A 17,515-nucleotide genomic window follows, 5' to 3' on the forward strand; every position below is an offset into this window, starting at 1 on the left:
GAGGCTGGAAAGATTAGTTTAGCATTCATACATTTTACATTTCCAAGTAGTAGACATTCACAACTTCCCACCGTTTTGTAACAATTCTCACTCTCACAACCTTTCTAGTAATCTACTGATTAGGCCTCTCCCACTTCGAGAACGGTTTTATCTGTGAACTTTATCTGCATCCTGGTACCTGAGCCTAAAACGATTGTATTTACAGCTCAGTCAAATGGAGCCGTGTGCTCCACCCGACACAGCACCTGCATTCAGGACAAGTGGGGATAGAAGTGGCATTAAATTATACAGATTTATAACCAGCATTACTATTGTTTCAATATGTGTGCTACTGAAATATATATATATATATATATATATATATATATATATATATAAATATGTTACAGTTTTACTGCTTTTAATACAATTACTTTTATTAGTGTATCAAAAAATACAACTTGGAGATAAGGGTTCAAGTAGGAAAAATTCTACTAACAGATCAGAATGTCCATTAAATCATAATCATAAAGCGATCCAGGCTTTACACAGAGTTAGTTTTGTCTTACTGGCAGCTGTAAAAAATATGACTATGCCAATGAACCAGGAATAATGTATTACAAGAAAACTCATACCTATAAATGATACGTCTATTCAGTGTTATACATAGGGCAAGGTGCCGGTACCATGTCAAAACTCTGTATAGGTCTCTGATTTTGCTGGCTATTACAAACCAGGACAAGATGCCCCTGCTTTATTACCCACCCTCTTATCTCTTGTAGGCGAGAAGGGTGGCATTACCCTCTGTGCTAATTTTGCTGTTATTATGGAAGTGAATATCTGAGCTTTGGTAGCACAAAACCATTGTGCCTGGTTCCTGGGATGCCATTCCAAATTGTGGGTCTGTTCTGCACTTAATGTAAGACAGGTTGGCACTTGGACCACAGGGCATGGGTTAGCCACAACTTTGCATATATTTATTGGAAAACACAGAATTATGGAATACAGTGGTGCAACTCGGAAAGACTCTACCCCATACCAAACTTTTGACTGGGACTCCCTCCTCGGCTTCCCCGAGGAGGGGAATGCCGGTACAGGAGGTAAAAGATGCTGGCGGCCGCCATGGGAGGCCGGTTATAGGCAATCGGTGGCTGCCAGCATTATAGGGATCTTATCCACTGGTCGTTGGAACAGGGTTAGGTGAGTATGTATATTATTTTTATTAGTCACTATTGCGGGTGTGGGGGGCAGCTATGGAGGCATTATACCCCGTGGGCGCAGCTATGGTGCACTATACTGTGTGGAAGGCAGTTATAGAGGGCATTATACTGTGTGAAGGGCAGTTTTGGGGGGGACTATACTGTAAGGCGGCAGCTATGTGGCGCATTATACTACGTGGGGGCAGCTATATGGGCATCATACTGTGTGAGGAGCTCTATGGGGGCAATATACTGTGTCAGTGTCAGTGAGTATATTATATACAGTAATATACAGCAGGGTCGGAATAAATGGCGTAGCATGCAAATAAGCGCATGGCATGAGAAAAGGGATGTGGCGTAAATAATCGTTCAGTAACCGTAATCGAGGTTACATGTTCAATTAATCGTGATTTTGATTTAGGTCATAATTGCCCAGCCCTAGCACACAGTGCATAAAAGTCACCAACGCTCTGCTGACTCAATAACTGCAGAGTTCCAAACCTCCATAACATCAGCAGAAACTTTGTGCGTGGACCTTCATGACATGGGTTTCCATTGCCTACCAGCTGCATGCAAGCCTTACACCACCAAGCACAATGCCTAGTGTCGGATGGAGTCATGTAAAGCACGCCGCCACTGGACTCGGGAGAAGTGGAAAGTGTTCTGTGGAGTGATGAATCACACTTCAGGGGTTGGTCTAGGCCCCTTAGTTCCAGTGAAGAGAAATCTTAATGCTTCAGGATACCAAGACACTTTGGACAATTGTAGCTTCCATCTTAGTGGGAACACTTTGGGGAAGGCTATTTTCTGTTCCAGCATTACTGTATCCCAGTGCACAAAGCAACATAGTCCATAAAGGCAGGGTTGGGTGACTGTCCCGCACAGAGCCCTGTCCTCAACCCCATCAAACACCTTTGGGATGAACTAGAATGGAGATTGGTACCCAGACCTACTCGTCCAACATCAGTATCTGACCTCACAAATGCTCTTCTGGATGAATTTTAAAAATTTCCACAGACACTCTCCGAAATCCTGAAGAAAGCCTTCCCAGAAGAGTGGAAGCTCCTTTAGCTGCAAAGGGGAGACCAACACCATATTAATGCCTATGGATTTAGAATGGGATGTTATTAAAGCTCCTGTAGGTGTAATGTGTAGATGTCCCAATACTTTAGTCTAATAATGCCCAATTTGATGCACAGATTGCATGACAATGAAGGCACCTGCTTAGCAGATGTATTTCAAGAGTTATTATTTTAAGAAAATAATATAAATGACTGTAAAACAGTCTTTCTTTGTAATACTAATTGGTGAAAAGTGCAGGCATTAATGGAGGAAACATTCATAATGTGATGTCACGATGCCATATCTCCTTGGATCTGGTGAGTCTTACAACTACTGTACCCATCAGCCAATAAGTGTAGGACACATAAAGGACAGAGAGCCAGGCCGGGTGTGTCCCCTGCATATCTGAACTAGACAAACAACAGCAACCTCAAGAAAGGGAAAGGTGTGATGGGGGCAGTTCTTTGCTTGAGCTGATCTCTGGGTTGGGTCAGTCAACTCCAAGGATCAGGACATCCTGGTTCTAAAGCTGACGTTGATTTCAGGCAGCCTGCTCTCCTTTCGGTATAAATAGGTCCTCATCTCATAGCTACAGCACTGATCATCCAGGTGCTCTCCTGACACTGACCGAGAAAGTGCAGAACCACAGGTAAGTGACTGCAAGAATATACAGGTAACCTACTGCACAGCAAGAATTGAAGTCTTCTGTTTTGCACCTACTTATTATGTTACATTTCCTATTATATGACATGTAAGTTTAAGTATCTGTAGGGCAGAAATTAGTCAAGGAACATTTACAACTAATTGACTATATAGTTTGGTTCGCTGTGGAAGGAACAGTTACTCTACATAGGGACTATAGCCACATAAATGATGTGATTCATCCTCTAGAATGCACCCAAGGATTGATTTTTATGTCAAAAGTTACATTATATGGTTTTTCTTTTGCTTTGTTATCAAAGAAGATATTATTTACTAGAGTTAATCCCACTTGGAAAAAAAATATGCATCTGCCCTGTAATTTTCATCTTACATAGCTGCTTTTTGACATTTATATCTAACAAAAGTGCCATTAAAGTTCGGTGTAAGCATATCAGCTACATTGTATTGATAATTGGACTTTCAAGAACCCTTGATTCATATTCAAGAGCCAAGCAGAGCATAGAAGGCCTCAAGATTTGTGCTTCTATAGTTGAGAAACCAGAAAAAATAGGAAACATGGTTATACAATACACACCCAATACATTTCTATTTATGTGCTTTATACAGTGTCAACATATTCTTCAGTGCTGTACACAGAATATATTCACTCATCGCGGCATCAACGATGGAGCTCATAATCTAAATTTCCGCAAGAATACATTCATATACAGTCTAGGGACAATTTTATAGGAAGCCAGTTAAAGGCAACAGCCCTTTTCCTACGAAGACATTCTAAGGATGGATTGTTCAGATAGGAAAACCCTATTAATCTACCAGTGGCCCACATTTACTAATGCAGTCTAATAGTTAGACAGTGTAAACTTAGACCAGGCAGACCTAAAATGCGCCAAATTTATCACGGTGCATACTGCATGATCATTTTGGCACCTGTTGGACACCATCTTCCTTTTTGATTTGGCTTATTTCATGGCAGTTGTTTTTTTCCTGCATTTTTGACGTACACTGGGGCATTTTAAGCCGCGCCTCATTTTCCCTCTAAGCCACACCCTTTCCCTATAAGCCACACCCTTTCCCTCTAAGCCACACCCTTTTTTGGTCCAGTTTAAATTGTGTCTAGCTAATTGTAATCATCAGTATTGTGTATTTTTTCAACACTTTCTAGACCCAGACACAGTGGTTAATCTGCCACAATATGTTTTTGGATCAGGGGAGATAAGCCAAATACCCAGAGAAAACCCATGCAAGCACAAGAAGAACATGCAAACTCCATGTAGAGGTTTATTTTGTCAGATTAAATCAAATCAAATCCATCCATATATCACTTGTGAAAGTCCAGAATTCTTACAGTCATGAGCCTTTTCAAATGGCAGCTACAGATATGTACTGTGATCAATATTTCTAGAATGACGTTAGCGATGTTTACCTAGGGTGATTAACAAGCAATAAGGAACAGGAAACGTATATTTGCATTCCTTTTTTCATGTTGACAGTTCCATCCCACTGCACATTGTTTGCACATCTGTACATGTCACAAAGTGTTAAATTTGTTCAGCAATGTTACATGCCCCAATAGTTTCTGTGCACTGAGCAGTATACTTTCTCTTGCAGACACCATGCAGTCCAACTTGTTTGTTTGTTGCCTCCTTCTCCTCTGCTCAGCGCTGGGAGAGGCAGCTACAAGGAAACCAAAGAAGCAGCCACCCGCTGATGCCAGCAGCACAGCCAAATCTGAACCCGAGCCTACAGAGGCCTCTGTCACTCAACCCAAAACCCTCTCCAGAGGTAAGTGTCTGTGTTTTAGAGGAGGTCGAGGTTACGAACAGAGGTTGTCATTATATATGTATATATTATTTTATAAAAATATATACCATAAAGGTCCTATTAGAACTGTGGACAATACAATTAATTTTACATTTATTGTCAAGTTTACATGACAAATTATGTCTCTTCTCTGCAGGCTGGGGTGACAGCATTGACTGGGTTCAGACCTACGAAGAGGCTTTGGCGAAGTCTAGGGAAACGTAAGTGCATGCCTTATAAGGTGAAATAAAAAAAAAACAAGGAATGAAATGTAGAACTAACATATTTTGTAATATAATATTTTATTGACCATTTTCTATAGAAAAAGTTTAGACTAGTGTCAAATGTTTGCACTGTATTAGATATAGGAGACAATCACGGATACCCATTTCTGGTCCACTAGGTGGTGAACATTATAAGTGAACATTGAATTTGGTTCCCAAACGTTCACCCATGTGCTTTATAGAATGATTTTCATCACATGGCAGTGATTTATAAATGTTTACATTTTTAATTATGAATTAGGGGTGGACATAATATATGTGCGTAGAGGGGCCCACTGACACTTTAAAGTCGCTTCCTACTGTCTATTAGATGTAAGGGACTCAGATAATGAATGTCAAAGCTCACAATTACTGTTGGATTATAAGAGCGACATAAGGGGGCGCTCTATGATGAGCTATTGGAGAGCAAAGGGCCCATAAATTGTTCTTGCACAGGGGCCCACTTCTGTCTATGTCCGCCCCTGTTATGAATGAGAAAATATTTTAGTAATATAAAAAGCATTCTATGTACATCTTATACCATACATGTCTTCTACGCGAATACACGTTTTCCCTTTATTCATTTGTCAAATTACCTTTGCAGAAGGAAACCGCTTATGGTGATTCATCACCTGGAAGATTGCCCCTTCAGCCAAGGTAAACCAGATTCCAGAGTCGTCACTGTAAAAATAATTGCTATAGACAATAGTTCAGCAACTTCTCATGAATTACTAGCATTTATTACTCAGGTTGGGCTTTATTTTTCCAATGAAGCTCCACATTTGCTGATATAGTCCTATTCCTTTAACTTATTAACTTATTTTTTAGTTTGCTTTTATCCTGTGGAGTAAAGAACAAAAATATTTTGCTGCCTGGTAACCATAAAGTAAGCTCAGCTAATTAACATCTCCTATGATTATCATTAGAACATCTAAATTCACAGTAGCATAACATTATGCCTAAAACTACTAAATAAAGAAACTCAATAAAGGTTAAGAGATCTGGTAAAAGTAGCTTATTGAAGGCTTCCATGTAGCAAAAAAAGGACAAAGGATATGTTACAGAGAAGCCACATTTTACCTTTGTTGACAGTATAGCCATTGTTAATCAAAGGTGGAGTTTTACTTTAAAGGCCGGGTTCCCACGGGTCGGATAGGCTGCGTAAAAATTGTGCAGCTTATCCGACCTGAAACCCGCAGCACCTGCCATCTGAAAAAACGGAATTTCCACTGCAGAAAGCAGCGCGGTGGAAAAAAATAAGGTAAATACTTATCCCCTCCCTCTTCTCTGCGTGTAGTCCGGCCTCCTAAGGTAACGTTGCAGGCCATGTGACGCTGCAGCAGTCACATGGGACGCAACATCATCCCAGGAGGCAAGACTGCAGGAAGGAGGAGAGAGTTCTGGGTAGGTATGATTATTATTTTTTTCCTGAGTTGCGATTTTTGCAGCGATTCCGCCGCAAAAGACGCAACACTGGCTTTCTGTTGGGGGTTTTGAATTCAATGGGGAAAACCTACATTAGAAAAGCAACGAAAATGCAGCATAAATTGACATGCTGCGAATTTAAATTCCACACCGCAGGTCACTTTATTAACCCCTTCGCGCCATTTCACGTACAGTTACGTGATGGGAGATGGTCTTTTCGCGCATCTCCACGTAACTGTACGTGAAGGAGATGGAGCTGGCTCAGGAGCTGAGCCAGCGACATCACCGCCGGGTGACAGCTGTATGTTACAGCTGGCACCCTGAGGTATCGGCCAGGACCGGAGATAGCCTCCGATCCGACCGATTAACCCCTCACATGCTGCGTTCAATAGAGATCGCAGCATGTGAGGAGTTTATAGCCACCGGCGCCCAAGCAACGTGATCGCTGGGTTGCCGGTGGCTGCAAAGGCGATGGGAGGGCTAATACTTACCTCCCGGTCCGCCAGTAACGGAATCCTCCTATGCCCCGTCGTCGGCGGGGCCCAGGAAGCTTCCGGTACCATCGGCAAGATGGCGCCGCCTCAGAAGCTGAGCCGGCGTCATCAGCAGTGGGTGTCCGCTGTATGTTACAGCAGACACCCCAATCTATAGGCAGGAACCGGAGCTAGCTCTGATTCCTGCCATTAACCCCTTCAATGCAGCGATTCAATGCAATCGCTGATTCAAAGTGGTTTGTATGCAATCGGCAGCCTTGCCAAGCGATGGCAAGGCTGGCGACTGCTACTATGGCAACAGGATGCCTAACAATGGCTTCCTATCTGCCATTACGTTAGCCGATTAGGCCCCGCCCGGAGGCGGAGCCTGATCGGCTTGCTGTCAGTGAACAACTGACAGTTCTAATACATTGCACTACATAGGTAGTGCAATGTATTAGAACATCAAACAAACAGTTGGACCTTCAAGTCCCCTAGTGGGACTAAAGAAAAGTGTAAACAAAAAGTGTAATAAAAGTGGTAAAAAATACAATAAAAGTTTCAAATAATAACACAAAACACATCGCCCTTTTTCCCTTATCAAGTCATTTATTATTGAAAAAAATAATAAAGCCATACATATTTGGTATTGCTGCGACCGTAACGACCTTAACTATAAAAATATTATGTTATTTATTCCGCACAGTGAACGCCGTAAAAAAAAAACAAAAAAATACTGACATAATTGCTACTTTGTCTTCTAAAAATTGAAATAAAAAGTGATCAAAAAGTCGCATGTACCTAAAAATGGTACCTATAAAAACGATAACTCGTCTCGCTAAAAACAAGCCCTCATACAGCTCCGTCGACAAAAATTTAAAACCGTTATGGCTCTCACAACTTGGCGACAGAAAAAAAATCCATTCTCTTTACAAAAGTTATTTTATTGTGCAAAAAGTTGTAAAACATAAAAAGTGCTATAAATTAGGTATTACCGGAATCGGACTGACCCGCAGAATAAAGCTAACATGTAATTTATAATGCATGGTGAACGCTGTATAAAAAGAACTAAAAAAATATGCCAGAATTGCTGTTTTTTGGTCACCTTGCCTCCCAAAAAAAAAAGGATAACAAGTGATCAAAAAGTCGCATGTACCCCAAAATGGTACCAATAAAAACTACAGCTCGTCTCACAACAAACCAGCCCTCATACCACTACGTCTATGAAAAAATAAAATTAGTCAAGGCACCAATAAGCCAGGAAATAAAAATATGCAGTTGTGCCGGCCCGAGGGGAACGTTTCTTCTGTTTCAAGTGGCGAATTATCAAGGCCCCTAAAATTAGGGAACCAGGAAGGGGAGGGCCAAAACATATCTGCTGGAAGCGAGGATGCCCGTATTATACCAGGACAAACACTTTTCTAGCAAAACTCCCCAAACTTCAAAGGTGCGGAGTGTGGACCAAAAGGGGGATAAGTAAAGACCATTTATTAGTGCGACACTGGCCTGTGCAGAAAGGATTGTGTCACAGCATAAAACACATCTATGGATTATTTTATTGTTTTTTTTTACCCCACTATACCACCTGACTATGCCCCTTATATACTCCGCCCGCCTTACATGTACCCCCACATTATAAACGGAAACACCAGTAAGACTCAAAACAAAAACTACTACAAGCAAAATCCACGCTCCAAAAGCCAAATGGCGCTACCTCCCATCTGAACCCTACAGTGTGCCCAAACAGCAGTTTACTTCCACATATATGGCATCGCCATACCCGGGAGAACCCTTTTAAAAAATTTTGGGGTGTGTGTCTCCAGTGGCACAAGCTGGGCACCACATATTGGCATATCTATTGAAAAATCATTTTCACTCCGCAACATCGAGTGCACACCAATTTCTGCCAATCACCTGTGGGGTTAATATGCTCACTACACCCCCTAGGTGAATACCTTGAGGGGTGTAGTTTCCAAAATGGGGTCACTTCTGGGGGGTTTCCACTGTTTTAGTCCCACAGGGACTTTGCAAATGCGACATAGCGACCAGAAACCAATCCAGCAAAATCTGTACTCCAAAAGCCAAATGGCGCTCCTTCCCTTCTGAGCCCTACTCTGTGCCCAAACAGCAGTTTATGACCACATTTATTTGTTGAGAATATGAAACATTTTCAGCTAAAACTATGTCTTATTGAAGAAAAAGGATTTTTTTTATTTTCACTGCCCAATTCTAATAAAATCTATGAAACACCTGTGGGGTCAAAATGCTCACTACACCCCTAGATGAATTCCTCAAGGGGTGTAGTTTCGTGAATCGAGTCACTTTTGGGGAGTTTCCACTGTGCTGGTACCTTAGGAGCTTTGCAAAAGTGACATGGTGTCAAGAAACCAATCCAGCAAAATCTGTGCTCCAAAAGCCAAATGGCACTCCTTCTCTTCTGATCCTTGCCGTATGCCCAAACAGCAGTTTATGACCACAAATGGGGTATTGCCGTACTCCAGAGAAGTTGCTTTACAAATGTTGGGGTTCTTTTATTCCTTTATTTGTTGAGAAAATGAAAAATTTTGAGCTAAAGCTACGTCTTATTGGAAAAAAAGGATTTTTTAAATCTTCACTGCCCAATTCTAATAAAATCTATGAAACCCCTGTGGGTTCAAAATGCTCACTACACCCCTAGATGGATTCTTCAAGGGGTGTAGTTTCCTAAATGGAGTCACTTTTTTGGTGTTTTCACTGTTTTGGTCCCTTAGGGGCTTTGCAAATGTGACGTGGTCTCCGCAAACTATTCCTGCTAAATTTGAGCTCCAAAAGCCAAATGGCGCTCTTTCCCTTCTAAGCCCTGCCGTGTGTCCAAACAGCCGTTTATGACCACATGCAGGGTTTTGTTTTACTCGGGAGAAATTGCTTTACAAAAGTAGTGGTGCATTTTCTCCTTTTAGTCCTTGTGGAAATTAGAAAAAATTAGCTAAACCTACATTTTCTTTGAAAGAATGTAGATTTTCATTTTCACGGCCTACTTCCAATAATTTCTGCAAAAAACCTGCGGGGTCAAAATGCTCACTATACCCCTAGATAATTTCCTCAAGGGGTATAGTTTCCAAAATGGGGTCACTTTTGGGGGATTTCCACTGTTTTGGCGCCGCAAGAGCCTTTCAGACCCAACATGGAGCCTAAAATATTTTCTAATAAAAAGGAGGCCCCAAAATCCTCTAGGTGCTCCTTTGCTTCTGAGGCCTGTGCTTCAGTCAATAAGTGCACTAGGGCCACATGTGGGGTATTTCTAAAAACTGCAGAATCTGGGCAATAGATATTGAGTTGCGTCTCTCTGGTAAAACTTTCTGTGTTACAAAAAAAATAGATGAAAAATGAATTTCTGCAAAAAAAAAAAAGAAATTTGAACATTTCACATCTACTTTGCCTTAATTCCTGTGAAACATCTAAAGGGTTAAGAAACTTTCTAAATGCTGTTTTGAATACTTTGAGGGGTGAAGTTTTTAAAATGGGGTGACTTATCGAGGGTTTCTAATATATAAGGCCCTAAAATCCACTTCACAACTGAACTGGCCCCTGTAAAAATAGCCTTTTGAAATTTTCTTGAAAATGTGAGAAATTGCTGCTAAAGTTCTAAGCCTTGTGATGTCATAGAAAAATAAAAGGATGTTCAAAAAAACGATGGCAATCTAAAGTAGACATATGGGTGATGTTAATTAGCAACAATTTTGTGTGGTATTACTATCGGTCTTACAAGCAGATACATATAAATTTAGAAAAATGCTAATTTTTGCAATTTTTTGCTAAATTTTGGTGTTTTTCACAATTAAATACTTAATGCATCGAGCAAATTTTGCCAGTAACATAAAGTCCAATGTGTCACGAGAAAACAATCTCAGAATCGCTTGGATAGGTAAAAGCATTCCGGAGTTATTGCCACATAAAGTGACACGTCAGATTTGAAAAAAATAGGCTGTGTCCTTAAGGCCAAAACAGGCTCAGTCCTTAAGGGGTTAAGGTTTATGCTGAATTTTTTTTCTGCAGCGTGGACATGAGATTTTCAAAATCTCATCCACTTTGCTGCTACTGTAAATGCTGCGGAATTTCCGCACAGAATTCCTTTGTGGAAATTCCGCAGCATTTATGCTACGCGGAAACTCGGACTAAGGTGTTCTGTTGCTGTAATCCCAACCGCTGCTGGAAAAATCTAGTGTTACATGCTGGCCATTCAAATTAATGGTCAGGATTCTGAATACACATCACGTCCTGGCTGGAGGTAATGTATATTCATTGTCAGGACACTGCAGTAATGTTATAGTGTGTTTATGTGGCTGCACATAGCGACATAGCTAGATCGCTATCTGCAGTGTATGGAGAGAAGTGTATGACGCTGATTGGTCACTGATTGGTCAGCGTCATACACTCCTCTGTACAACGCCGACTTGGTCAACAACGCCCAGTTGTTCATTAAGAAAGTCATTAGCATAAAGTTAAAATAGGTCATAACTCCGTCAAAAATGATCGTTTTTCTAAATAAAAACCAGTGTTGTTATCTACATTACAGTGCCGATCACATCATGTACAAGATAGGCCACTTATAATCTGGTGACAGAGCCTCTTTAACATTATCCAAGGTTGGCTGTGGAGGGTGTGATTTATAATAACCTCCTAAATTGTGACAAATCTTTACGATTATTGTTTGAGACAGACGTTATTCACAAGAACAATGATGTGTCCACTGTAGGGAGCAAAATTTTAGATTGTAATTTTAATAATTTCATCTGCATTTAACTTATAATGAACGCTGGAGAATAGAACTTCTAAATGTCAGGTTTTTTTCATACTAAATATTATTTTCATTTTTCAAGAAACTTACAATTTCTCTCTCTCACATGTAGACCTGAAGAAAGCTTTTGCTGCTGATGTTATGGCACAGAAATTGGCTCAGCAGGATTTTATTATGTTAAATGTTGTGGTGAGTTTTTGCTTATTTCTCTACATTATATAATGTGAATGACTATCACTTGTTGAAGAGCCCCATGTAGATGTGGTACACATTTTGTTTACTTAGTAGTGTATAGTATCTTCACATACCACGGTTATACCACACAGATTTGGATAAAGCCGCATTTTAGTGTCCATATTACGGCCGCAAGACCCAGTTTCCCCCGTGGTTCAAATAAACCAAGCTTATGCCTATGGTGATATAAGTTGTTCAGTTTAATCGCGGCGGTCAAGGTCTTGCGGCCATAATATAGGACGTGTGAATGCAGCCTAAGGCCTTATTCAGATCGGCATATTTAGGTGAGTGTTTTGCATCAGTATTTGCAAGCCAAAACCAGGAGTGGGTCCACAATATGAAAGAAGTGCACATCTTTCTTTTTTAGCTTTTCTTTGTTTATGTTCAATTTCTGGTTTCGGCCTACAAATACTGATGCAAAATGCGCCCGTTTGAAGGAGTCATTATTCTGTAGCCATTGGGTAGTTGTTACTACATTTGCAGCCTACAAGACGTCAAGTTGGCCACCTCCTCAAAGCAAAGGCAGTGTTTAATATGGGTAAATCTGGGGATTTTTTTTGTTGTAAGAACTGCTTTAAAATCAAAGAGAACATTGTCCCACAAAGTAAATTTCACAATAAAATTGAGATCTAGGATTTTGATTACATGAAGAGCAATTGATAAGAGCAACGCAGATCTGTCCTCTAATGGTTTTATATTTTTTACCACACACTGCTTATGTAGATATCTGTCTTTACAGCACCCTGTGGCTGATGAGAACCAGTCTCCAGATGGATATTATGTACCCAGAGTCATGTTTGTTGGTGAGTTCTATTTTAAGCAGGCTCTGTAGCAAATTGCCATGAAATACTTTTTTTTTTTTCAACTGTGTCTATTAATCAGGAGGTGTACTTGTTGACTGTAGAAGGCTATAAGCCATTCAAGGTCTTGAGTAATGTACTTTCTGTACTACAGATCCATCTATGACCGTCAGGACAGATCTAGCAGGAAGATACTCAAACAGACTGTATGCCTATGAAGCCGGTGACATTCCAGAGCGTGAGTATTATCCCCCCCCCCCCCCCCAAAAAAAAAGAACTCTTGTCTTGTCCCAGTAGATTAGCCGTGTCCCCCTTCTTACTCTCATGTGTATTGCCCTAAGGCAACTGGCTGGAGCAGGAGCCGCCCTCCTTCTGCCATGTCGAAAACGAAAGATTGTTAAATCCCACCCCTTTTAAAAGCCCCACCCCATTGACCATTCCCGATGGAAAACGGAATAGATCAGCAGGAGAATAACGCCTGTGTTCTCTGCAGGATCTCTCTACAAGACTTTTTTTCAAGGAACATGTAGAAAATCCTGCAGACTGAAAAACACTGGGGGAAAATATATCTCCGGTTTACTTTGATCATTCATTTCTAGGTCTAGCGTTCCTATAACAAGTTACGTGATTCAAATATGGTAATTCTTATTTTACCCACAACACCATTGAAATAATTGTCCTTCACAATCTATCACAGACAACCCCTTTAATATGGGAGCATCCATATTAATCAGCTGGCTTAAAGAAATTGTCCATTCCCAAAAATGTATGGCCTGTTCTCAAGGATAGGCCATCAGTATGTGATCGGTCGGGTCTGACTCCCAGCCCCCTCCGCCGATCAGCTGTTTTGGAGGGGCTGCAGCGCTCGTCGAGCACTACTTCCACTTAATTTCCTTTTCTGCTCACACTGAATCGCCAACACACTTGTACCGGTGGATCACAGTATTACAGCCTTCTCCCATTGAAGTGAATAGGAGAAGGCTGTAATAATGTAAACCTCCGCTACAAGTTATTGGCGATTCGGTTTGAGCAGATCAGAAACTGAAGGGGAAACAGCGCTCATACGAGCACTGCACCTCTTCAAAACAGCTGATCGGCAGGGGTTTCAGGACTCAGGGTGTCGGACCCTGACCGATCACATATTGATAGGCCATCAATTTCTTGGGACTTGACAACCCCTTGAAGAGACCCCTAGCAAACAGAGGAATATGCCAGTGGAAGTCAAACATTTATGTAGTATTTCATGGTTATGGTAATTCATGGCCTGAGTCCGCGAGAGACACTTCTTGTTAGCAGATCTCCATTCTGCCTCATAGAGGTGGGCACTGTTTTTGACTTCCTAATAGGGCAAATGGGTTGTTCCATCAGGTACCATATCTCCTTATCTCGTCTGAGGTTATCTCAACGATATTGCGTAGCTGTGGGGAGTTTATCAGACCTTGGGATATATTTCGACTGCAGTTATTTCTGTTTGTGGGATTATATTGTAATAATAACTTGTATATTTCTCTTACCCACAGTGATTACAAACATGAAGAAAGCAAAAATTGTGCTCCACACAGAATTGTGAGTCTGGTCTCGGAGCCACGGTGACCACCAATAATAAGAGACTATAGGAGACCAAAAGAAAAAAGTATTTTATGACAACGAACATATGGCGAACCAGACGCGGCAAAAATGTAGTTACCTTTAATGGCTATGTACAACTTTGAAAGGCAATTTTATATATATATATATATATATATATATATATATATATATATATATATATATAAAAAAAAACTCAGTCAGTTGGATTAGTGCAACTTTATAAATACTTATGCTCCAAAATTATTCTGCACCTGTCAGGTTCGTGGGACTGACGGGTTTGGTGTCAGTGGGTCCTGCGTATCTCTGACACACAGGATCCACCTGTACACTATCACATCTAAGTTCATAACTTAGATCTAATAGATTACAGGTGGTTCTCACGGGACCCGCTGACACTGAACTCGTCAGGTCCACGGTACTGACAGGATTCAGGTCATAGCGAACGATACAGCCGCTCTGTATAGAGATTACAGAGCAGCTTTATCTCAAAAAGTAAAAATAATTTTTAATAAAAACTATTTAGAAAGTTGCGCTAATCACACTGACTGACCTTTTTATTTAAAAAATAATAATTGCCTTTCAAGGGTTTACATAGTCTTTAATCTATGACAGGTCTTTCCTACTGTTACTTTTTCCTACCTCTTGTTCTATGAATGCACAGACAACATCCCACCCGCCCTCACCACCCTTTCTATCAATGACCCTACATTTTTTACTCTGCAAACATAGGAAACAGCCTTTGGTCAATATTAGTATTCTTGGTAGATGCCTTGTATTAGAACAGAGTAGGCAGTGGATGTATTAAATGTCATTGAAGTAACCCCTAATATCTTACTGTACGCTGATATTTAATATGCTCGCTGTGGTCTTGTCTTTTAACTAACTGTCCCTTTACTGTGTAATGTACCCCTCAACCTCCATGTAATTGACATAGCATTCATATGATGGGTGGAAATAGTGCTATATCCAAAAGCCATATCAAAATATAGCTTATTAATTGTGGGCAACTAGAAAGTCTCATCTGCTCCTCTTTGTCCATATTATATCCAGGTCACCCCTGTAACTTTATACATTTTATACAAAATATTTACTGTGTATTTGTAACAAATAAATATGTTTTATCCCAAAAATTGTGTTTACTCATAACCTATTAATCAGATATTATCAAGGAGATGTCACTATATTTTGTGTGTATAATTAGGGACAAATACAGGAAAACTCAATGTTCATGATCCCCAGACAACTGATTGGTTTCCCACTGTACATCCCATGTGTAATACAAACATACAGGATGCCTAAGTAATATTGAAATCACATTTTATAATACAATATGATCCATACAGATGGCAGGGGCCTAGCTATAGGGGTGCAGAGGTAGCAGACACACCTGGGAACTGGTGCTTGAGGGGACCAAAAGGCCCATCCTCCACGTAAGAAGGCACCAGTATAATGAATAGCACATAGTAGGAGGTGAGAGGATTGCAGCTTATGTGAAACGCAATGCTGTGAGAGCAGAGGGGCGCAGATATGGGGAGAAACCTAAATGTCTCAGAACGCAAACCGATCAGCCGTAACATGTGATGGACCGTGGCAGCAAGAGTTACATTTTATGCAGCACCACCACAGGGCAAATGAAACAGAACATAGTTTCCATTGAGAACAATAAACTGACTTTGTAATGCACAAAGTGCCAGGCCATCCAGAGTGAAACGCTCTTTGTAGTCACTGGCTGAAACGGGAGGGACCCTTTTCTATTAGCCCAGAATTTCCAGTATTCGAAAATGTTTTTTCTAAATCAGACAACTCCTTTAAAGTGAATCTCTACCTTCTATCACCAAGCTGTTTTCAGATCCAGTATTCTGTGCCGATTAATTTATTAACATATCTTTGTATCAAAAGAGTTTTGCTTTTCTGATACAGTGCTCCAAATCCCCTGTATAGATGGGTTTAAAAGATAACAATGCTGCCTGCAATCACCACTAGAGGGATCTTAGAAGATTACTACATACTGTGTTATTATGGAGTTCAATGTATAAACAGTATGCAGTAAGAGCCTAAGCTCCCTCTAGTGGCGGCTGCAAGTAGCCAGCATCTAATCTTTTAAATTAAAGAGGCTCTGTCACCACATTATAAGTGGCCTACATAATCTGATCTGCACTGTAATGTAGATAACAACAGTGTTTTTTATTTTGAAAAACGATCATTTTTAAGCAAGTTATGAGCAATTTTATATTTATGCTTATTAGTTTCTTAATGCCCAACTGGGCGTTTTTTAACTTTTGACCAAGTGGGCGTTGTACAGAGAAGTGTATAACACTGACCAATCAGCGTCACACACTTCTCTCCATTCATGTCCATTTGTACTCAGCACAGCGTGATCTCACGAGATCACGCTGTGCTGTCACATACACCCACATTAACTTTACTGAAGTCTCTTGAGAGTGAATAGACATCACCTCCAGCCAGGACGCGATGTCTATTCACACTACCAACACTTTGGTAAAGTTTGTGTGGGACTTAATCACTGCACAGCGTGATCTCGCGAGATCACGCAGTGCTGAGTACAAATGGACATGAATGGAGAGAAGTGTATGTAGCTGATTGGTCAGCGTCATACACTTCTCTGTACAACGCCCACTTGGTCAAAAGTTTAAAAACGCCCAGTTGGGCATTAAGAAACTAATTAGCATAAACCTAAAATTGCTCATAACTTGCTCAAAAATTATCGTTTTTCAAAAGAAAAAACACTTGTTATCTACATTACAGCGCCGATCACATTATGTAGGAGATAGGGCACTTATAATCTGGTGACAGAGTCTCTTTAAGGGTTTTCATTCACTTTATGGTTTATTTTAAAACATATTTAAATTAAAGACTAATATTTATTGGCAACAGGATAAAAATGTTGATTTTAGACATATTAAGCAGATAACAGATGCAACATTCTATTAGAATGTTTTAAACTATTTCATGAACCCAATATTAATAACACGCTGTAATACCAGAATAAATAAGGCTTTCTTGAATGTGGATTTCCCGTCGCGTTAGCTTCTATGCATGGAAAAGCATCTCTGCACCATGTATGAGAGCCACACTTGCAGGTAGCATTCCCCAAAAACTAGTGGGACAACTGTGTTTTTGTTTTTTTTAACACAAAAGTATATTGCAATAGCAAATCAGATGGACGCACTGTTGGACAAGTCATACTTTTGAACCTAAGCAATATTTAAAAAAAAAAAGACACAAAACA

General features: G+C 40.4%; 1 protein-coding gene across 3 annotated transcripts in view; it reads left to right on the forward strand.

The window, feature by feature from the left end:
• The window catches only part of LOC142655439 (anterior gradient protein 2-like), a 27,750-nt gene extending 12,355 nt beyond the window's left edge, over positions 1 to 15,395 (forward strand). For 2 of the 3 annotated variants that reach the window (XM_075829590.1, XM_075829591.1), the window contains exons 2-8: positions 4,512 to 4,685; positions 4,861 to 4,924; positions 5,571 to 5,623; positions 11,754 to 11,830; positions 12,615 to 12,678; positions 12,830 to 12,913; positions 14,196 to 15,395. In XM_075829590.1, the coding sequence (XP_075685705.1) occupies positions 4,517 to 4,685; positions 4,861 to 4,924; positions 5,571 to 5,623; positions 11,754 to 11,830; positions 12,615 to 12,678; positions 12,830 to 12,913; positions 14,196 to 14,245 (561 nt within the window). In that variant the 5' untranslated portion in view covers positions 4,512 to 4,516 and the 3' untranslated portion in view covers positions 14,246 to 15,395. Of the gene's footprint in view, positions 1 to 2,768; positions 2,890 to 4,511; positions 4,686 to 4,860; positions 4,925 to 5,570; positions 5,624 to 11,753; positions 11,831 to 12,614; positions 12,679 to 12,829; positions 12,914 to 14,195 lie in introns of those variants that run through there. The other variant, XM_075829592.1, reaches the window with a different exon arrangement.
• Positions 15,396 to 17,515: the final 2,120 nt, after the last annotated feature.

The sequence above is a fragment of the Rhinoderma darwinii genome, chromosome 6, assembly GCF_050947455.1.
Source record: "Rhinoderma darwinii isolate aRhiDar2 chromosome 6, aRhiDar2.hap1, whole genome shotgun sequence".
Classification (NCBI taxonomy): domain Eukaryota; kingdom Metazoa; phylum Chordata; class Amphibia; order Anura; family Rhinodermatidae; genus Rhinoderma; species Rhinoderma darwinii.